General features: G+C 41.0%; 1 protein-coding gene and 1 long non-coding RNA gene across 2 annotated transcripts; both read right to left on the bottom strand.

The window, feature by feature from the left end:
• Positions 1–147: 147 nt before the first annotated feature.
• evpla (envoplakin a) lies at positions 148–17,607 on the bottom strand. The gene is made up of 22 exons (XM_058640243.1): positions 17,396–17,607; positions 13,197–13,296; positions 12,912–13,066; positions 12,029–12,152; positions 11,364–11,495; positions 11,176–11,217; positions 9,974–10,135; positions 9,734–9,841; positions 9,527–9,622; positions 8,912–9,022; positions 8,467–8,613; positions 8,199–8,350; positions 7,985–8,082; positions 7,657–7,829; positions 6,897–7,066; positions 6,628–6,766; positions 6,313–6,506; positions 5,016–5,166; positions 4,803–4,886; positions 4,572–4,679; positions 4,391–4,483; positions 148–3,964 (listed from the first exon to the last, which is right to left on the bottom strand). The coding sequence occupies exons 1-22, from the start codon at positions 17,437–17,439 to the stop codon at positions 563–565; spliced, it is 5,985 nt and encodes a 1,994-aa protein (XP_058496226.1). The 5' UTR covers positions 17,440–17,607; the 3' UTR covers positions 148–562.
• Positions 17,608–17,705: 98 nt separating this feature from the next.
• LOC131466798 (uncharacterized) lies at positions 17,706–20,716 on the bottom strand. The gene is made up of 3 exons (XR_009241451.1): positions 20,617–20,716; positions 19,753–19,957; positions 17,706–17,865 (listed from the first exon to the last, which is right to left on the bottom strand). It is a non-coding gene; the product is annotated as an uncharacterized LOC131466798 (long non-coding RNA).
• Between the last annotated feature and the right edge of the window lie 233 nt (positions 20,717–20,949).

Here is a 20,949-nt window from a genome sequence, read left to right as displayed (position 1 = left end):
TAAAATGTGTATATTATATAAAATCTGGTATTCCTTCTTCTACCTAACCTAAGTTGCATGAAGGTGCAGAAAGCTGAGGTAAAAGCATGTAAAATGTGTTTTTTTATTTATAAGACGACACAGTATAGAAAGTGAAGGAATCAAGGCTCTTTTACCATTATAATTTATTTTTTATTGATATTTGTTTCTTAAAGTATCAAACAAGACTGAGTATAAAGTGAACAGTCAAGAATAGCCCATGAATAATACAGGATAAAATCAATCTTGGAAAATAGAATTGCACCATGTCCCAGAATCCCTAATACAATAATATCAAAGATAAACTGCATTTATATTCGGTTTTTAAATTAGATCAAAACATTGGCCAAGTCAGATACATTTGGTAAACAAAGGCAACTCCGCAGCAATCACATTAGCTAGATAGAAGCAGGAGAAGACATTTCCTGAGTCAAAATGTTCATTATAATTAATGTAGAGATTCATATGTATTTTCCATATCAAGTATTAATTTTTACCACAAAACAACAGAGACTAGATAATTCCAAGTACGTTGTAAACATATCTAAAATCTTGCATATCTCGTAGAATTGTACGCTGGAGTGTAACGAGAATCTTTGGAGGAGGCAGGCAGCATTGGTAAGCCTGATGCTGGGTCTGTCTTACAGCGATCCAGAGCTTGTTTGTAGTTGATCTTCTCCTTGGTGATTGGGTCTACAAGATCTTTAATGTAGGTTGTTTCGGCCTGCAACTCCCTCATCATTGTGCTGTCGATCATTTTTGACCCAATGGCATCCATGATGTTCAATCTGCGGCCAGTGTTGGGATCGACCAGCCCTCCAGTCAGGTGCTGTGCCTCCATGTAACGAATGGCAGTATCTTTTGGCATCCAGCCCTTCTGAACAGCCTCCCCAAGGGACAAACACTCTCTGGTAACAGGGTCCTCAATCCCAGCGAAAGCCTTCTGGGCATTGAGTAGCCTCTGGAGTTGGCTGTCCTCAATTAGGCCTCTGGTTGCTGCCTTGTGAACTGTGTATTTCTCTTTGCTGTTGATGTCAATGATTCCACCAGTTGCAGCTTGAGCCTCCAGGAGCCTCTGGGCAGTGGTCGGATCAATCAGTTTACGCAGGGTGGCACTGCGAATTGTAAAGCAGGTGTCAGTATTTGTATCCATGACTCCAGCAACTGGGTAGATTTCTTTAGCAGAGGAGAGCTCTAGAGGGGCTGACTTCACTGTTGTGATGGACTTTGGGATGACTGAATTAAAATCAAGCTGCTTTTTATTGTCACCTGCGACTAGCAAGGCAAACTCTGAGATGGGAATTTTTCCTTGTTTGTATTGTTGTAAATCGTATTCTGTCAGCCTCCCTTCCTTCATGGCCCTGTCAATGGAATACTGCTTGCCACTCTTGCGATCCTGCAGTACTGATGTCTCCCCATCAGGTCCTAGGGAAGTGGTCTCCTCCCAGTCACACTCCAGCTCCTGCAGATGGATGTACTGTTTGCGGTCAATTAGACCCTGCAGGTAAGCATCGTAAGGAGACATATCTTTGCCTGTCTCTGGATCCAAAATGGTGATTTTGGTGGACACATTGGTCTCTTTGGTCCTTGTCTCTGTGTGCTCGTCATTCTGCAGTGTCAGCAAAAGCTCTCGAATGGTGCTGTCTCGAAGATGAATCTTGTCTTTTTCATCCAGGATCTCCCTCTCCAGACGCTGTACATCAGACTCCATCTTAATGCTCTTCTTTCTGCTCATCTGTGTTCTCTCACTCATCAATCGGGTCTGCTGCTGGTATGACAGGTTGATGTCATGTTTCTTGGTCTCAAGTGTCCTGAGCTCCCTGGTGAGGTTGTCCCTCTCCCGGTCTAGGGCATCTCTGTTCATAATCAGGGTATTCTCTTCTCTTGAAGTGCTCGACTTGGTGCTCGAGAGAAAGCTAATTTTATCCTTAATACGTCTGATTTCATCCTCCACGTCCTGTCTGGCAAATCTATTCTGAGACACCTGTTCCCTCAAGCGATCCCTTTCACTTTCAACAGCCTGGTCTTTCTCAACACGGACTATCTCTTTGTATACCGTTTTCTCTCCAGACTTTTCCCTTTGCAGGATCTCAAGCTTTACATTGATGTTCCGGATTTCTCTCTGGAAACGCAGGATGTCTCTGGTTTCATTGTCTATATCTGATCGAACAGTATTTGTCAGCCTGTCCAGTTTTGGGTCTCTCTCAACCTTCAGCACCTCTTCAACAATTATACTTTCCTCAACAGGAGGTGGAGCGTTTTCCAGCTGTGTAATGCGCAGACGAATCTCTCTGAGTTCAGATTCAGCATGAATCCTTTTTTGGCGCTCATCACTCTGTCTGAGGATCCTCTCTTTGTCTTCTACCATTGTTCTTAGTTGCTGCAGCTCTAAGTCCAGCTGACGCCGACTCTTTACTTCATCATCCAGACTTCTGCTGAGTCGATCATGATCGATAATCTGCCTTGGGTCCTTCTGTAAACGGAGAACCTCCTTCACTACCACTTTCTCCTCAGGTCTCTGTCTCTCCAGCTGGATGTATCTGTTTTGCAGATCAAACACCATCTCCTCAGTGGTGCGCCTCAGCTGTGCTTCATCCCGTACATCTCTTCTCAAGCGGTCAGCTTCTTTCTCCAACAGTGGATCAGGTTCATACTTGATGAGTTCTCTGGTGACAAGTCTGGTTTCTATCTTGGACTTCTCAGCCTTCCATTCATCCCTCTCTTTCCTGAGAAGTCTCACCCGGTCCTGGAGAGAGTTGTAAGAGGTGTGTAAAAGGCTCACCTGATCATTTAGCCTCCGAATCTCTCTCTCATTTTCAGGGCTCCTCTCCTCCTTAACTACCTCTTGGAGAACCTCCTTAAGCTCCACCTTAGGTTTCTGAGATCGAAGGACATTCACATCAGTCGTGACCTCAATGAGCTCTCTCTCCAGATCAGAGCGCTGCTTACTGGTACCTTGTATATCTTTTCTCAGCCGCATTATCTCCTTTTCCGTGTTTGGATCTATCCTGTAGATTTCATTAACTATTTCCTTGACCTCGACTTTTGGTTTCCAGTCTTGAACTTCTCTGTAGCGGCTGTGGAGTTCCATTAATTCTGTGGACAAAGTGGTGTTGGTAACCCTCTCATCCTCCAGGCCTGTTCTAATCTTCTTTGATTCTGTGATGAGTTCAGGGTCTTGTTCAATCTGTAGCACTTCCTTAGTGATGATCTTCGGCTGAATATTCGGAATAATTTGCTCAAGGGCATTGATCTGACTCCTTGTTTGGAAAATGTCATCATTGATTGACTTAATCTTGTTATTCTCATTAGAAAGTTCCACCTCAAACACTCGCACTGCTTTCACCATCTCTGGGTCCTGCTCTACTCTCAACACTTCCTTCTTCACCACCCTCTGTTTGATTGGTGGCTGCTTCTGTTGGAGAATAGTAATTTCTGTCTTCATCTGAATCTCTTCCCCACCTCGCACTCGAAGTTCATCTCTCAACCTTGATAATTCATCTCTCAGTTTACTGGCCTCCATGTCCAACTGAGGATCTCTCTCAAACTCTGTCACCTCTTTGGTCACCAGTTTGGGAGGAGTGTTTTTGATGGTGTCTTCAAGAGTGATGATTTTCTTGTTAAACACTTCAACGTCAGTATGGGTGGTGCTACGTCTCAGAGACTCTTCATGCAGTTTTTTCTGCAGGTCAGCCAAATCGCTCTCCAGTTTTGGGTCGCGATAGTATTGCAGGACCTCTTTCTCCTCAATGCGCTCTACACCTCTACGACTCTTCAGGGATAACATCCTGTCTTTAAAGGTTCTTAGGTCTGTCTCAGCATGAATTGTTCTGTCCTTCTCTTCCTCTAGCTCTTTCACCAAAGTGTTGACCTCAAAAGCAGTCTTTTGCTGGTTTTCAAGCTGAACTTGCTGATGAGCCACCATTTGAACTTTCTCCTCATTCTGCTATAGAAAAACAGAAAGAAAACAGATTTATTTTGTAGCCATGAGTAGATGTACCATCATACTGTCCCATCAACATTTAAGCAGTTTAAGCCATGTATGTCTCAGTGCATTGCTTGTGCCAGAGGGCTGGATGGACTTTCTTTCTTCACAATCCAGAGACGTTCTAACCCTAGATATCCTCATGTACACATAAAATCTGTTTACAGGTACAGAGTTTTTAAAGCTCCTCTATTTGATGTTTTTCCAAGACTCTAGTATTTAAAAAAATCCTTGTCATGGTTTTGTTTGTGGTGTTGTTGTTTTGTTTTTTTTATGTCTCTCTTGCATGAGGCTGCCTGATTAAATGATTTAATGATAATTGATTCAAATTACAGTAACTAAATTACAGAGTTATATTTATATATTTCTATTTATTCATTGTCTTACTTGTGAAATGATATTCTTGGCCAAGCCCATCTGTTTTTGGCGTTGGGTGTTTTCAGCTGTTGCTTTGGCATAAAGATTCACCAGATCCTTTTCCTAACAACAGAAACAACCATCAGACACCAACCACACAAAATATATTTAATATATGTAAATAATAGTTTCAATAAACTGCTACAGTTACCTCTCTTTGAACAGCTTCAGAAAGTGTGAGCACTCTTGGTTTCTTTGCAATAGTGGCCCCAGAATCCTCAAGTGTACCGTTGTATTTATCAACATTTGTATCATACTCCTGCAAAGAATGTGAAGAATTAATCACAGCATCTTAGGTCATTCATTCAGTTGGTAATGTATATTTTAAGTATGTCTCCAGATTTTTTTTAAATAGAAAAGCCATGTGTCATTTGAGCCTTACATCGAGTAGGTTCTGCAGGTCCAGAGACACGTCAGCGAGTCTGTCCATGTCATCTCCCTTCCTCTTCAGGTCCTCCACTACCCTCTGCAGTGACATTAATGTTTTCACACATGTTAATTGCTGTGATATAACATATTAATATACAGTCATTCTACTGGAACTGCAGATAAAGTGCCATGCACTACATTTTGTATGGTCAGGAGATGGTCTCACCTCCTGGGAGCTCTGCTTTGCCGTGACCTGAGATAGATCATCGGTGTAGTTTATCTGGTTTGTCGGCAGGGTGTTCAGGAAGGAGTTGAGAGACTTGGATGTGGCCTGGAACTCCTGGTTCTTGGTTGCAGCTTCTTGTAAGATGTTTTCTCTGATGTAAAATGTTTTTTTGAGTTAGCATCGTGAAAACACTGCATTATGATACCTTTGTACAAGTCAAATGTCTAATGGTTAGCGCACATTTTTAAATAATTCATTTATTGTTAGTCAGTTACTTAGTTACTTAGGTAGTTTATTGTCCCCTTTGGGAAATTCGTTTTCACAGTTTCCGTACATTTGCATGTCTCACTTTGAAAAATCACAGCCGAAATACATACAACAGACATTGCATATATGGCTTTATTTTGTTTAAAGTGGAGATTGGTAAAGGTATTAGGCTTCTGCTAGGAGTTGGAAATGATGATTGAGTGTGTGTGTGTGTGTGTGTGTGTGTGTGTGTGTGTGGTGTCCTGTGATGCTGCATGTGCAATGCGTGTGATGGCCTTGCTGTTCTCTTCTTGTATGTTTGGAGTTTGTAGACCAATTATGTTTGTGGCAGTGTTGGTTATCCAAATGACTGTTGTGGTTTATTTTACACTGAGCATGTGAAGGAAACAGGTGGAGCAGTATAGAAAGATGGTGTACAATGCTTGTATATAGTAACAGAAGTAAGTGGAGGTCAACATGAAGTCTTCTAGGTTTTAAAGACAAAATAATCATAGTTAAAGTTAGTTACTGTTTTGTAAGTGTACAATTGCCTACAATCGATGTGATATGAATTGTTGTTGTAGCCTTTAATATTTATATCGAGAGCTGAGCCAGCTCTACTAAAGCATTTTGGATCACCATGTTTTTACAACAGCCCACAACGGGCAAACATGTTTTGACTTTTGATACTAACTGAAGGTTACATAGTTTCTCCAACACACTTGGAAGGGAAAGGTGAAGTGAGGGGTATTCAGCTGCAACGTACAACAACACAACCATTTAACACACTCTATCTCTTACATTTTGTTTGCAAAAATAACTTCCTTTGAAACAAACATTAAAAATATTTAAAATGAACGCAATATATTCGAGACTAGCATTGTAGTACATAAAAAAGAAGTACCTGCTGTTTCAAAAAGCTGATGACAAACCTATCCTGATTTTGCCAAAACAAAACAACGATCAGATTAAAAAGAACCTTTAAAACGAGTGTGAAAATAATCCTCACTGTATTCTGAGTTTTTGTAGAAACTGAAGTGATTGGACTCACCTCTCCTTCAGCTGGTTGGCAACGTTTGTGTAGCGGGTCTGCAGCTGCTTGGCTTGTGTTCTCTGGCGCTGGATGTCTGGGCAGTATTCTTGGTAGCCCTGCTGCAGAGAGCTGCACAGCTGCTCTGTGCTCTCCAGATCCTGACTCAGCTTCTTCATGTCGTCCTGAGCTGCTGTCACAGACTTGCGCTGGTACTGAACACAGTAAAGGAGACACAGATGCAGAGCATACGTCAACTCTAAACTGACGCTGTCAAGAAGCCAACTGCTTTTTATTTGGTAGGGGTGAGAAAAGTGGGAATGACGATGACCTCACCTGAATGTCCCTGATACTGTTTTGAATTGCGTTCGGCTGATCAGGGATTGGGCCATCTTCACTTAGGTTCTTCTCAAATCCAGAAACAAGACCATCCACCTTCTGAAGCTGTCTCTCCAGATTGAGAGATGCTTGTGCTCTGAGTGTGACAAAGAAAAAAATGATAAGATTGAGATTGTGTAGAGCACTACACCTCCAAGAAAATGAGAAGTGTTATGTTTTTGTTTTGTAATATATGCAACTCCCCAAATAAAATATAGACTGTTTACTTCTTGGTGTACAGGTCAGCGAGCGCAGCAATGCTATCGTGCTTGTTGTTGGCAGTGTTGAATTGGAGAGGCAGTGCAGAGGAAGTACCATCTTTGGACAGCAGTGGCTGCAGCTCGGCCTGCGCTGCCTGCTTCTGTTGTGCCAGAGTCTTCAGGGTATTGGCAGCTTGCTGTAATTTAATTAATATATATAGGGTTTTCATCCAATCATCTCACGTTGAGCAAACTCTAAAGAGGCACGTATGGGTCTATTGTCTTCTCAGAAGCATTTTTTTCACATCGACATCAGTAATTTCAGAAATAGCACACATGCATAGATCATCTGCAACCAGGTACCTATTGGACAATATGTGCTGTCAATCACACTATCATACTTTACCATCACTTTTCCTCTAAATTGGAACTTCATTTACAAAATCAACATAATGTTCTATGGGATTCTATATTCATTCTATTAGTTTAGTTACAAATCAAGTGAGAACTAGGCTCATTTATGCAGAGACTTCCATTCAAATGGGGTTCTTAATGCAACCATCAGCGTTGTTGCCCTCTAGTGGCGGCTTCCAACATACCTTCTGGTTTTGAATGTTTGTGTTGTGTTGCTGGATACAGCTACAGTACTTAACATGAAGCACATTTGTAGTAAAGAGCTGACACGTCTAGTGTCTACAGAACAATATCTAATGATCATTAACATTAACAGCCTCAGCTCAAATAAATGATGTGTTCAAACAGTCAGTGGTAGGTTTATTCCTCTCACCTCCTGCTCCCTCAGTCTTTTGGCCAGGTCTCCAGCTGGGTCACTGTGGCTCAGTGGAGTTCGCAGGCGGCTCAGCATGTTCTGCTCAGTGCTAGTCAGGTCATTGTCCAGCTTGTCCAGCTGTTGGGACAGGGCTCTGGCTGCAGGGTCCACTGGGGCAGAGGACACTGGAGCTAAATAAAAGAACAGGGAAGTTGAATTGACCGGAATGTGGTGATGCAATCTTCATGGTGTGCGAAGGAAAGAGAAGCAGGGGGCAGCAATGCTGTAGCTGCTGGAAAACACCAAAGAAGAAGGAGAGTTGAATATTTAATCAATAGAAAATGACCTGATTGTAGGGACCTGGAAACATCTGCTTTGTTATTCTTCAGGGACGCCGACAGAGCGGCTCTTCTTTTCTTGATGTCTCCCAGTTCACCACCCAAACTGATGCGTTAACAGCACAGAGGGACAGAGGAAGAAACACAAACTGTATAAATGGCATGTTTTGTTTTTTAAGTGTTTGCCTCATTTGCCTAAAATTAGAGCTTTGCATCACTTACAGATCCACCTTGTCAATGGCATCAGGGTCAGGCGGTGGGATCTGGAAACAAACTCCTGGAAAGGTTTTCGTTGCTCCATTAGTGGAGATGAAGTTCCAGTTTTCATCCGAGTTTGATTTCAGGGTTAACTTCTCGCCTCGTGACAGAGAATCCTGAAAATATAATTATGACAACACATAAAACATACGTCCAGACAAGAGCCATCACTGACTGATACTGTATGTGTGTCTTTCTTTCTTTGTTCAATGAATGTCTGACAGAACTCTACCCTGTCTGTCTCCCAGTCGCACAGGGACTCCACGGTGACGGGCCTGTTGGGGGTGATGCGTCGTTGTTTCAGAGGGGGAATGGTGGTGCTGCGTCTCCTCAGGTCAGCCAGTAGCTGTTCAGAGTTCTGCACAGCCTTCTCCTCCCCCTGAGGAGGTTGGAAATGGACAAATGGAACCTCAGAAATGCACATCTTAAGATTGGCAGATGTTATCTTCATCAAAGTTTGCTCCACAATACTGTAGGTCAAACTTCAACTCTGGTGATTCTATATAATGTATTTGTCTCTGACAGTTTTTCAACTTTAAGATATGAATGTTTAAAATATTTATAAAGGTCAATTATTTTCTCCTCCTATTATCTGTCTTCTCTGGTTTCCCTTTTCTTCTCTTTCTCTCCTGACCCGCTCGATCTTAAAACAAGGGTGACTCGCAGTTTTCCTGTACCTCGAGCTGCAACAGTGTCTCCGAGGTGGTCTTCTTGCTGACGGTCTTGGGGTCCAGGCTGTTGTTGAGTTTGGTCAGTGTCTCCGACAGTTGGTCTGTGTCCATTTGGTACTAGAAAACAGAAAAACGACAACATTTGCATTAAACCTGAACATGTCAATCGACACAGAGATGTATTCAGTGCACGGTAAATGTTATGGGGATTTTTGATCATCAGGTGAGATGACCAATGATGGAACCTCTGGGGTCAGTGGTGAGTTAAGTTGAAAGATTTTATTGAAGACAGCTCAGATCCGAGGAGAACTCAGACAATGGCTGACATCGCAGATTCTGGTGAGCAGCGTGCCAGGTCTGATACATATAGTAAGACTTGAGATAGTGGATCCGGTCCAAATGCCTGGCGCCTTGGTATCTAGTGAAGGAACCTTGAAAGGCGCCTAGTTTGTGTCTCATTGTACGTTATGGCTGTTAATACTGTACAGCAGCTCTGCTTATAAGAATATGTGAGTAATTAAAATCTAAAGTTGGCTGAGGATTAGAATTTTCTCTCTCAGTGAAGACTTGGAACATTCTTGTGTCACAAGCTGTGAATTATTGTGTATATTCTGTACTTACCTTTTTATATTCCTCCACATTATCCAGATGCGTCTCTTGACAAATGCAGAGGTTCAGGAATTTCTGCCACTCACTTCGCACGGCATCTCTTTGAGTCTGTGTCCGTTAAAGAGTTACAGTCATCAGTGGGTTGGAGCAACATTTAAAACACGACTCGAAACACTGATAAAAGTTTGAAAGATTTGGCTTCACGGTGGTGACACGTACCTGTATTGTGGCACTGGCAGGATGCTTCAGCTCAATGAGTCTGTCTCCTTCATCCTGGAGTTTGTTCACCTCGGTCTCGTGGGACAGGAGACTGTTGTTCTTGAAGTTCTGATTGACATCAAATCATTTTTGTTTTTCAGTGTAAGCCTCACCATTTTATTGTTTAGGCTTATATTATACTACATGTTATCTTTCAGGACGTTTTATCTCTCACTGCTCTGACAACCCATGAGTCCTGACCTCATATTGCCTGCGGACATCAGGTGGATCCACCATGCGGTCACTCCAGTCCTGTTTCTTGATCTTATCCTGCTCTTCTTTCAGGAAACCCAGTTCTTTGTTGCAGCCGTGCATGTATTCACGGAGGCTGTTCAGGTAGTGGTGGCGCCACTTGGATTTGTCCTGGGAAAAGATGGAAAAACAACAAGTAAGACTTGACAAGTTCTGGAAGTGCAGTCATTTCCAGATGGAATTAAATTATATTTGCCTTTTTGAGGGGTTCGGATACAGGATCTTGTTGGTAGAGCCTGTATGCTTCTACACTTTACTTTATTATTTCTCTCTTTTATTTACTCTCCTTTAACTTCTGCCTTTTTAACTTTTTTAAATCTGAAATCGTTATGTCTCTGTAACTACTTGAGATATTTTGGCTGCCCTTTTGTGATTCATTTGTGATGGAAGTAATTCCTGTCGACAAGAGCGGAAAGTGATATCAAACAAAGGATGTGCACACATTCCATGAGGGTAATGGAGTGAAGAAGACACTTGTTGGCTAAAAGTCGGAGATTATGGAAAGCTGTCGAAAGACAAAGAGAGAGTACAGCTGCGTGTTCAAGGACAAGCAATTATTAATAAATAAAAACATGTTTAGGCCAAACAGAGTCATATAAAGGCATAGTTGTAAATTGCAATAACCTGGGCTACTGTACAATGTGCACTATTTTATTTTTCTTCTGCATTTGACAAATAAGAATGACTCAACCAGGTGAACTTCAGGTGGAGAAAATGACAAAAAAAAATGCTTAAAACTAGTTTTATTTACATATTATGGTAATTCCATTTTATTTCTTATTTATTAGTAATTGCCAAGTGGTAGCTAGTAATAAATGTCTATATATATATATATGTACACACACACACACACACACACAATATAGTATTTTTCAATTTAGATTCATGAACATTTTCATGTGAAGGTGTGACAGATGATATTATTTTGGAACAACATGGTATTACTGTAGTATTATCTCCTTGCATTAGAAATAAGATGCATTAACACAACATTACCATCATATTACAAGCTTATTACCATAATATTACCATGCTGTTAGTATATTGTAATGTAAAGTGTCACATAGTTGTTCATTATTTAGGGATGTTACTGGGATAATGAAATCATCATAAAACTGATAAAGTGAGTACGTGTGAACAGCTCAACTCACCAGTAAATTGTTGTATTCTTTCTTTAGGGCCAGGTAGTTGTCCTGAAATAGTAATGGAATAAAAACACAGTTAGAGGCTGCTGCAAACTGTTTTTCAAAGTGAGCAGTGGCGGTCAACAGCCGCGGTCAGTGCACACGGAAGACACGCGTGACGTTGATGTGTCATGTAAACACTGGTGTTGGTTCACCTTGCTGCCGGCAGAACTGGTGTTGAGCTGTGCGTTGTAGGCCTCGATCTGTTTGTGCAGGATGTTGTGAGTCGCAATCTGCTTCTCCAGCTCCTCCATCGAGGGCCCGAACTCCTCCACGTTCAGCTGTTTCTGCAAGACGCCACAGGAACATGACAGCATCAGAGTCAGTTCACCTGAGCTCACACCGTTTAAGGAAGTATGCTGCTTTTTTTCTATTGTGTTTTCATCTTATCTGTACCTGAATCTCTAGAAATACAGCATATATACTCGAGTCAATTTGAAAATGAGAGCGTAGACTGGATCATATGGGTATGAATACACTGATGGCACACACTAATCTTGCTTTACTTTCATTTTTGTTATATAGTTATTGCTTTGAATCATGTACATGTGTATATCCGATGGTGAGACTGAAGAAAATGTTCGAATGACATAAAAACAGGAGTATAGTGAGTTTGTTGGAGGCTGTTTTCTGGAAAACTACAGTGTCTGACCATGCATTCTTAATAGACCTTGGACGACGGTGGAGCTTTGTGTCACAAAGGAAACTGATTTCGGATATTTACTGTACTTCATATGGCGCTTATCACTGTTATTGCCAGGACGGCAGTAACAGAGAATGTTGATGTTGAAAAGAAAAAACATTCAAACTGCTCACTTACTTGCTTCTGGCTGAAAACAGGTCCCCAATCGATTCTGGGCATCAGTGACACGTCGTCAATCTGTTCAAAGATGTCTCGGTAGAAGGCACAGTCCTTCAGCCAGCGTTCATGGAGGTGGATGACACTGGAGTCGACAGAGAAACAAGGATCAAAAAGCTTTTGGTTAAACTTTTACTTCTTTATATAGTCTTCCGCTGCTTTTGGGATCACAAACACCTTTAATTTTGGAAAAAATAATTTTTATTATTATAATTATAATTTTGCTGTTAAAATTAGGGATTGGGATTGGTATTGGTCAGTATAGGTCTGATACTGGTCAAAATCACTAGATCAGATATCAGACAGATAAAAATGTCAACTCCGAAACATCCAAAAATCCTATATTATAAATGTAAAATGTAAATACAAATCAGCAAAAGCATTTTATTTCTTCTTTTGGGAAGTTACACAGTTGAAGAATTATGACTTTGAAATGTCTCCGCATAAATGTGTTGTTAACAGCTCATAGTTCATAAACGGTCTAAAATGACTTTATCAGAATGATATCAGTATCGGTGGATGCTCGAGTTTGTGTAGACACAAAAAAAGTGGTATGGTCCCATCCCTCGCTTTCCAAATAAATCTGCTTTACCTTGAAATTCTATCTTGATTTTCTTTAAACAATAGCAGAGATTGTATCCAAATGTCAAAAACTCATAATCCTTTGTCATGTACAGTATTTGCATTCAGTCACACACCTGCTGCTGCTCTGTTTGTTCAGATTAGACAGAAATATATATATATATAATGTGTGTGTATATATGTAAAAAAGCAAGAACGTTGAGCTGCAACATTAGCTTGAGGTGAAGACTTTGATTTGTGAAGATGAATGAATTATACTGACTCGTCCTCTATCTCTTTGACTTGCGGGTGTTTGAGCTTCTTGGCTCTGTCAACATCCAAGAACAGATCCCTCAGCAGACCCTCGGCATCGCCCAGTTTGTCTGAGATCTCAGTCTGATGCTGATACGGCATCTCCTTCTTGTCATTTTCTGCGTCCTGGTGTAAGAAGAAAACAGATGAGAATAGAAATTTAAGTCGAGGCTGCAGTCGGTGTCAGTTATGGCATCATTTGCACAATAGTGTGTGTGTTTGTTATTCTGGGTTATTCTGGTCTGCTTGCTCTCACCACAGCCAGCAGCTCTTCTGCCCGGAGGATGTCTTTCTCCACCCGGTCGGCATTTTCTTGCATCTGAGCTATCAGAAGAGCCAGGTTACTCGTCTGGCTCCTGAAAGTGTGAGGAGAAGGCGAAATATCAGACATAATGTAACACAGCTACTGCTAATTTTCAACACCCACCAAGTGAAGGATCTATAAATGTGACAGATCGAAAAGTATTAGTCAGACGGTTATATGACATTAGAAATTATGGATTCAGTTTTCTGCCTCATTCTCAGACCCTCCACACCTGAGCACCAGCACTTGACCGTGGAAGTGGCTGTGATTTCCCAACATTGACGTATGTTCATCCCATCATTCTTTAAAAGACTGAAATACTAAAGATGATTTAAATCACGAGCACAACAAACAGATTCCTTAAAGCTCCCATGTGCAACTTCTGCCAATGTCAGACTGACTCCATGCCAAAGGACAACTTCCATGTTCCAACTTATTCTCTTCAACATTCATTTCGGTATCTTACTACCTCACTCATGTTTCAGACAACCACCAGGGTCAATTCCTTAACCTAAGCTTTACAGTTTTATTTTTTACTTTTGAAGACATAAAAGTTTGTGTTGGCAAAAAAAAAGAAGGAACCTTTGTCTTACTAAACCCGGGATTAATTCCGGGATTTCTAAGAGCAGAAAGACATCAAATGTGTGTGTTTTAATACACACTTTGTACATGAACCCAGGAGTGCACACATGCTGTCATGCTGTTTCGGCATCACATTTTTTTGGACAATTTTCACACCGTAAAATAAATAAATAAATGCGTTCTTCTCACTCCTGTATTATCAGACTGATTTTTATCAAGATCCGGAAACTTGACAAACTGTCTCACTGTGGCGGCTGGTGTGTGTGGCGTGAGGGTCAGCGTGAGGATGTGTTGTTTCACTGAGCCCCACCCACAGCGTTTCTGAAATGTTAAGAATTCCGGCATGCCTGTCACTCCCTCTGTGCTGCTCTCTGTCGATATCACTCTGTGTTTAACCTGAGAAAAGTCAAACTGGCACCGCAAGACGAAACTACGCCCCATGAACTTAAACAAGAGGTCTCTTTGTGACGATGGAGTCGAATGGTATTAATGTGATTAACAGCATGAAGTAGTGATTAATTATACTTTTTTTTTTGCAAACGCATGAGAAAGTATGAGACTTAAATGAATTTGAAAGGTTTGTGGCACATCGGCAGCTCCTCTTTTACACATAAATACAATATTCAGCAGCTTTTCCTTTCTTATGGAAGCTCTCGCTGACAAAGGTGTATTGTATTAATACCCACATTAATTCAACTGCATGTTGCTTTTTCATCTCCAGCAGTGACAAATTACTCAATATGTAAATTATTTTAAGTAGCATCTTGCCTACATGCAGCAATTATCCTTTAAAATCAGTTTCACACCAGCTGGGAAAGCTAGAAATATGAGGGGTGTATTTCCCTTTTAAAAACACACATTTCACATAGACTTCGTATTATACACATTTAAAACACGACAAGGCCCTTCCAAATCCTCTCCTCCCTCTGATAGTTTACACAGTTGAGCGATTGCACAACCGCTTCATTAATTCATATACACTTAAAGCCTCGGGAATAATGCGGATGTCACTGGTTAATTAGCCCACATACCAAAGTTCCCTCAGAGAACAAAGACATCTCTCACTGAGGAGAAGACAAGCAGGTGTCGTGTATAATGTAGATTTACAACAACCCTCAAAACCATTTCACGCCATGGTGACGGAGTGACAGGGGAATGTGGAAACGTGTTTTTCGCTCCTCCTGCACGGACTCAAGGAGGTTTGAGCTGATCTGGTTCTGCCACTGCTCTGACAATGGCTTTCCTCTGCCTGCTCACTCAGCAGGAGAGACAGGTATGTGCACACGCACGCACACTCACATACACAAACACACATAGTACACACAAGAATTTCCTCCTCACCATTGTCAGTTGTGAAGAGAAACATAATCATTTCCGTTGCTCTGTGCTGGGGATTAACTGAGTGAAACCATATGATATGAAAGTATGTAACTTTGATGAGTTTTATAAAATGTCTGTATACATAATTTATTTGATTACATTGTAACATTTTCCAACATGTCCTCATGTCGTATTATGTTTGTCTTGATTAAAAAAGGGATCGTAATCGAGGAGTGTTTCGTTTTTAAAGGTGGTTGCATTACATCTTTATGCTGCAGGACAGGAATAGGAGATTAAAGAGACTAAAGAGGTCTCCATCAAATCAGTGCAATCTGTTTTGCCTCAGGAAGTTGAATGACAGGCCACGCCCACAGATCACTGATTGTGTGGTTTTTGCATCAGGCATGTGCTGTTTCGAGGTTGTAGGGTGAGAGATGTTGGATGTGCAGTTAATTTAACTGTCATGGTTCATTCAATAACCACCTTTGTGTAACAGTGCAAGAGCTGCTTTTTCTTTGTGTAGTTTCACCAACAACATATATATATATATATATATATGGCATCAAAAGTTCAACACTGATGGCTGAGCCGATAACTGGATAACCTACATAATTGAGAAGGGCTTGTCGTCCAATTTTTTTTTTTTCCTTCTTATTGAAGTTGCAAGATCGCAGAACGTTTAACCAAGAACACTCCTTCCTTGATACGGTCTCACATTTCCTCCCAGCTCACTGTTTGCATTGTGAAATTTACTCCCATTGAATTATGAGACGACCACAAAACTCTCATCTGCTCCACAACTGATGAGTTTTACGTGTGCACCAGTGATCATGAGCATTTTGCTGACATGGAACATGAGAGTTCTTGTAATTCATATCCTTGCGTGTCCTGATCGTGACAGACAATATAATAAAGGTGTGTGGTCATGTGACTGCAGGTGTGTCTCCAGACCGTGACTAACAAGAGGAGAGAACTTGACCTTCAATCAAACAATCAGAACAAAGTATAAATTCACTTGCAACCTTAATCTTAATGTAAAGGAACATTAGTTGGTGGCGGTTTTCATAATCCATTAATCCCTTAAATCATCCTACCATTTACAGTTTTAATCTTAAACACATTTAAGTGGAATATCTTTGTGTTTTTGACTGCTGCTGGACAACTCAAGAAACCTGAAATCATCACCTCTGGATTTTCCCAACTTGAAAGAAACGGACCACTAACTTGAAAAACTGACCAAGAGATTAGTTAATAACGATAATATTCATTGGCTGTTGCCAAATTTTACACGACTGACGTCTCAGGCGATGGAAATTTCTGGAAAGCCATATGTAAAGAGGGGCATGTGTCACACCTGTTTGAAACCAACACCCACACAGAAGAGAAAGAAAGCTGCTGCCCAGCCCTCATCACACCTCAGCAGACACCACAGCAAGGGCAGGAGCAAGGTGAAAACACCTTCCTGTGAAACCATGTCACTGAGACCAAGAAAATAAAACTATCAATCAATGAGTTTTGGCAGATCAGGGGAAAGCCATGATTGTCCACACCCCTCAGAGATCAGTTTTTTCCAGCTCTGGAGATTTCTTCTTCTCCTTCACACATTTTGCTGCACGTTGGCTTTATCGCCTTATGTTGAATAAAGACGATATGGAAGACATTTCAGACATGGCACTTGGCAGCGAGGTTGGAAGTGGCCCTTTAATTCTGGCAGAACACGAGAGTGTGTCTGATTATCTCCAGTCACAGACTTCATGGGACAGATATTATCTCTCATATAAGTGAGAATGTCTTGTTAGACGCCTAAAGCCTCAATGTAGGTTTAGTTTTTGGAGCATTTTTATACACAACTTCACTACTACCCTCTGCTGTGCTGAAGCACAATGTCAGACCTCATGTTTGCAAGGTAAACCTGACCTCAGGCTGTGTCAACAGGTCGGCAAACATCTCAGTAATCTTACACTTTCTCCGTGTTTTAACCCCGATTAACCCCAGCACCTGAAATCAGTGAAGAATTCCATCTGCAAACTTGTATTTAAATTTTAATTTTTTACCCCTGACAAGCTGCTAAATAACAAGAAGGCAGACAAAACACACACAAACAGAAAGAGGACAAGGCCACACATAAGAAACATGACACAGTTCTGAGCTCTATAAGAACAGAAGGAGGGAGAACATGACCAGGATAGTGTCACCTCACACACACACATACATACACTGATAAAATGCTCTGGGACATAAACACTCACTTGCTGAGCTTCGTACTGTCATTGGTCTCCTTTTTCTTAAACATCCTGGAGGTTGTGTGGGGGGGATGGGGGGCCCAAGCAGAGATCCCACAGAAATCTCTCTCTGTCTCTTACTCCTTCTGCGTCTCTGTCCTCTTCTCTTCTCCCTGTGGCTGCTACTCTGCCTCTCGTCTCCCTCTGGTTCCTCAAACTCACTCAAACATACACATGCTCACGTCAGCACAGTGTTGAGCACCAGCAGCTCCTCCCAGACAGGTTAGCCCGTGTGTCACCGCCCAGAAATCCACCACCTTGCAGACTGGACCGACCTGTTCCTGGCACTCTCCCTTTCTCCCACCTCTGGTCCAGCCCTTCCTTTTCACCTGAGCCTCCAAACACTCTCTCATCTCTGTGAGGGAGCACAAGAGCCGGGGCTCTTCCATGAACATGGATGCACAGGTCAATATGGGGTTGGAAGGACAATTCAATTCCTGCACAACCGTAACACAAAACACAAGTTTTAACATATACAAAGAGTAAATACACACAGGGTATTGTTATAAGATCATATTTAAGCATCTTGAAGGTTTTGTACAATATAAAAACCAATTATTAAAATCAGAGGTGGAAAGAGTACTGGAATATTCTTCTCAACCACCATTTTGATAACATTTTACTGAAGTAAAAGTACTGGTCTAAAAATGTACTCAAGTTACAGTAAAAAAGTAGCTTGTTTTAAACTCAGATTTCCCAAGTTACTAAGTTACTTTAATAACAAGGTTGGGGTTCTTTCTTGTGTTGTGCAAAAATGACAATGAACAAAATAGTTTTTAATTAAAAGGCAAACCTTTACAAATTACAGTGCTGACAAAATGAAATATGTAAGCACATAATGTATCAGTCAAATGGGTCAAAGGTCACAAATGCTTTAACTATCTCAAGGGACTTCAATTAGTGCCAATTCACCTGTCCTCACCATACATCTGTCCTTGTCATTCACCTGTGCTCATTGTTGACCTGTCCTCATCGTTCACCTGTCCTCACCGTTCCTCACCATACACCTCACCTCATCATCATTCACCTGTCCTCATCATTCCCTGCCAAAGTTTCCAGTGTGTTTATTTACTTTTATTTTCTTTAATTTAGGGCAACATTTTTGTTTTTACTCACAAATGGATGTGATTTAAAATGTAGTGAAATACAGCACTTCCAAAAAAACATACTTCAATAAAAGTAAAATTACTTATTCTAAAAAATGACTTTAAAGTACATAAAAGCCTGCTCAATTATAGTAACACAAGTAAGTGTAATTCATTACCTTCCACCACTGAAAATCAGTCTTCTTTTCTCTTTAATTGTCTTTTTGTGCATCCTCTGCTGTCGAGGTCAAAATTGACAACGTAAAAAATACACATTTAACAATTATGATTTACACTGATCTCAGAAGTGTAATGTCACAAAAATGACTGCGATGTTAAGTGTTAACACTCGAGTTCACACTTCAGAACATCAACAAGGAAGATACTTTGCAAAGGAATTTTAGATTTGTGGCTGCATGTGTGCATTCACAGACAATCAATAAAGCACAATGAAAAGTGATTTTAGGAAAAACCATAATAGGAGGATTAAAATGTTTTCCCTCTGGCCTTGGTAACCTCAGCTCAGTACTGAGGTTTGTCCAGTAAGAACACAATCACAAAGATGGTGGACACTGTTTACATTCTGTGAATGAGGTGTCACAAGTGTCAGTGGTGGGCACGTAACAAAAAAAAGAATTAGGATATTTCTTGACTCAGGGGAAACTGAGGTTGAGAAGCACAATTTTTCAAAAATACTAGCCTATTCCAGTAATACAAAGCTAAATGCAAATCGGTGAACTAAATTCGAACTAAATTCGAATGAAGAATTCCAAACACTAAAGTCACAAAACAACATAGTTTAACTTCCTGACAGAGGCAGCAGTTGATTTAAGATCTCCTCTGTGCAGTGATGCAAAATTGCTGATTTTCTTATGGCCTTTGGGATGGGGAGTGAGTGGTTTACACAAGTGACGCAAATACCAGCTCCAAAAACAGTGAGATTAACATATTCTTAAGATGTCTAAGACTTCAGCAGGGATACGTTTTGACAGGTGACAGTGACCAAGTGTGGTTGTATCTCTACGTCATACAACCACACGTCCAAACAAAAAAAGCCAAATTAACCCTCAGATAGGGCTCAGGCTGACGCGACAAACCCGGACGCTCTGTGTGTTCAGTCAACAGTGCAGAAGTGCCTAACAGCCTCTGGACCAGTGAGGAATTCAATTACATAATGCTGCCAAAAAAAATGTCATAGTGTTCATGATAAAGAAACAATAACCATGGCTCCATACATACTGCAGGTACTTGCATGTGGCATCCACAGGCATGACAATCATTCAGGATCAGGGCGTCTCTGTAGCGTATCAACAATAGGAAATCATGGTGAGGAATGCAGCTGGGCAGCTTTCTCCGGAGCGGAGTGGGGAACAGCACAGAGAGCGCACATTTTTCATGGGTCCAGTCATCCTGTCTCTTTCTCTCTCTGGGTGCGTCCACCTGTCTGGAAGAACAGATACTCATTATTTGGAGGATGCAAGTGTGCATGCATTTTTAATTTTCAGCCCAAAAGTACAACACTAATCAATAATGTTGTGGTCAAGCTGAATAATACTATACATTGTTTTTTGAGGAAATAGGTTGAGGGGAATTTGTGGGAGCAGCTGCTGTATAAGTCCTTTTTCATAATATCAGAAAACCCAAAATCTCACTGTCACTACAGAGTTTATTTACCAGCTGTTCTGGAACTTTCATCCACAGTTCATGATTTGTTTTCAGTTTAATCTCAGTTATCTTCTCCTAAGTGGAAAAGTAAAAGATTCAGTGAGTTCCAAAACACGCTCTTAAAATATCAACTTTTAAATCAACTACTACTAGATTAAAAACAAACACAATTTTGTTGAAATGTCTATATTTACTTTTAACCTTATCATGTTTTTGAGCTGTGAAGAGTCAGTCGCTCCATTAAAAATGGCTTAGCGTTGACCACATGGTGATGTGAGGGTTCGTCGCTTCTAAACCAGGGGTCAGCTCTAAAGGTCAGCATAGAAATGGTTCAATACCATGTGGTTCAAATGTGTAGAACTTAAGGCAAAGAAGAAATGAAAGGTGATTCAAAAGTATGTGAAAGGAAGCCCATCAGCAGTCAGGGCAAATACTCACATTTCACTTAAGCTCTTTATTGGCTCACATTAAAACCAGGAAGCACAAAGACTTCAACAGAGCGTTTGAAGTGAAGTGTTGATCCAAATGTGTAGTAACTATGCCAAAAAAAAAGAAATGAAAGGCAGATTAATATGTTTGAAAGCAACTAAACAGAGCAGTAGAGGACAGGATTGATTCAGAATCAGTGTCATGCTGGTCACTGTGAGGCTGTATACTCACCCCCCCCACACACACACACACAGGTGTTTCCAATGACTCTGATGCATTAAACCTGCTCAGGTTAGAAACATGTGGACACACAAAACTCCTAATGACCAGTCACAATCACAA

This window comes from Solea solea, chromosome 10, assembly GCF_958295425.1.
Source record: "Solea solea chromosome 10, fSolSol10.1, whole genome shotgun sequence".
Lineage (NCBI taxonomy): Eukaryota > Metazoa > Chordata > Actinopteri > Pleuronectiformes > Soleidae > Solea > Solea solea.
This window is presented reverse-complemented; position numbering and strand designations above follow the sequence as displayed.

Excerpts from the sequence above, each read along its gene's own strand:
- evpla (XM_058640243.1), bottom strand. The coding sequence starts at position 17,439 with ATGTTTAAGAAAAAGGAGACCAATGACAGTACGAAGCTCAGCAA. Across the intron at positions 11,496-12,028 it reads CTGTTTTCAGCCAGAAGCAA|AAACAGCTGAACGTGGAGGA; the intron begins GTAAGTGAGCAG and ends GGCGTCTTGCAG. Across the intron at positions 8,614-8,911 it reads AGACACTGTTGCAGCTCGAG|GGGGAGGAGAAGGCTGTGCA; the intron begins GTACAGGAAAAC and ends CAACCTCCTCAG.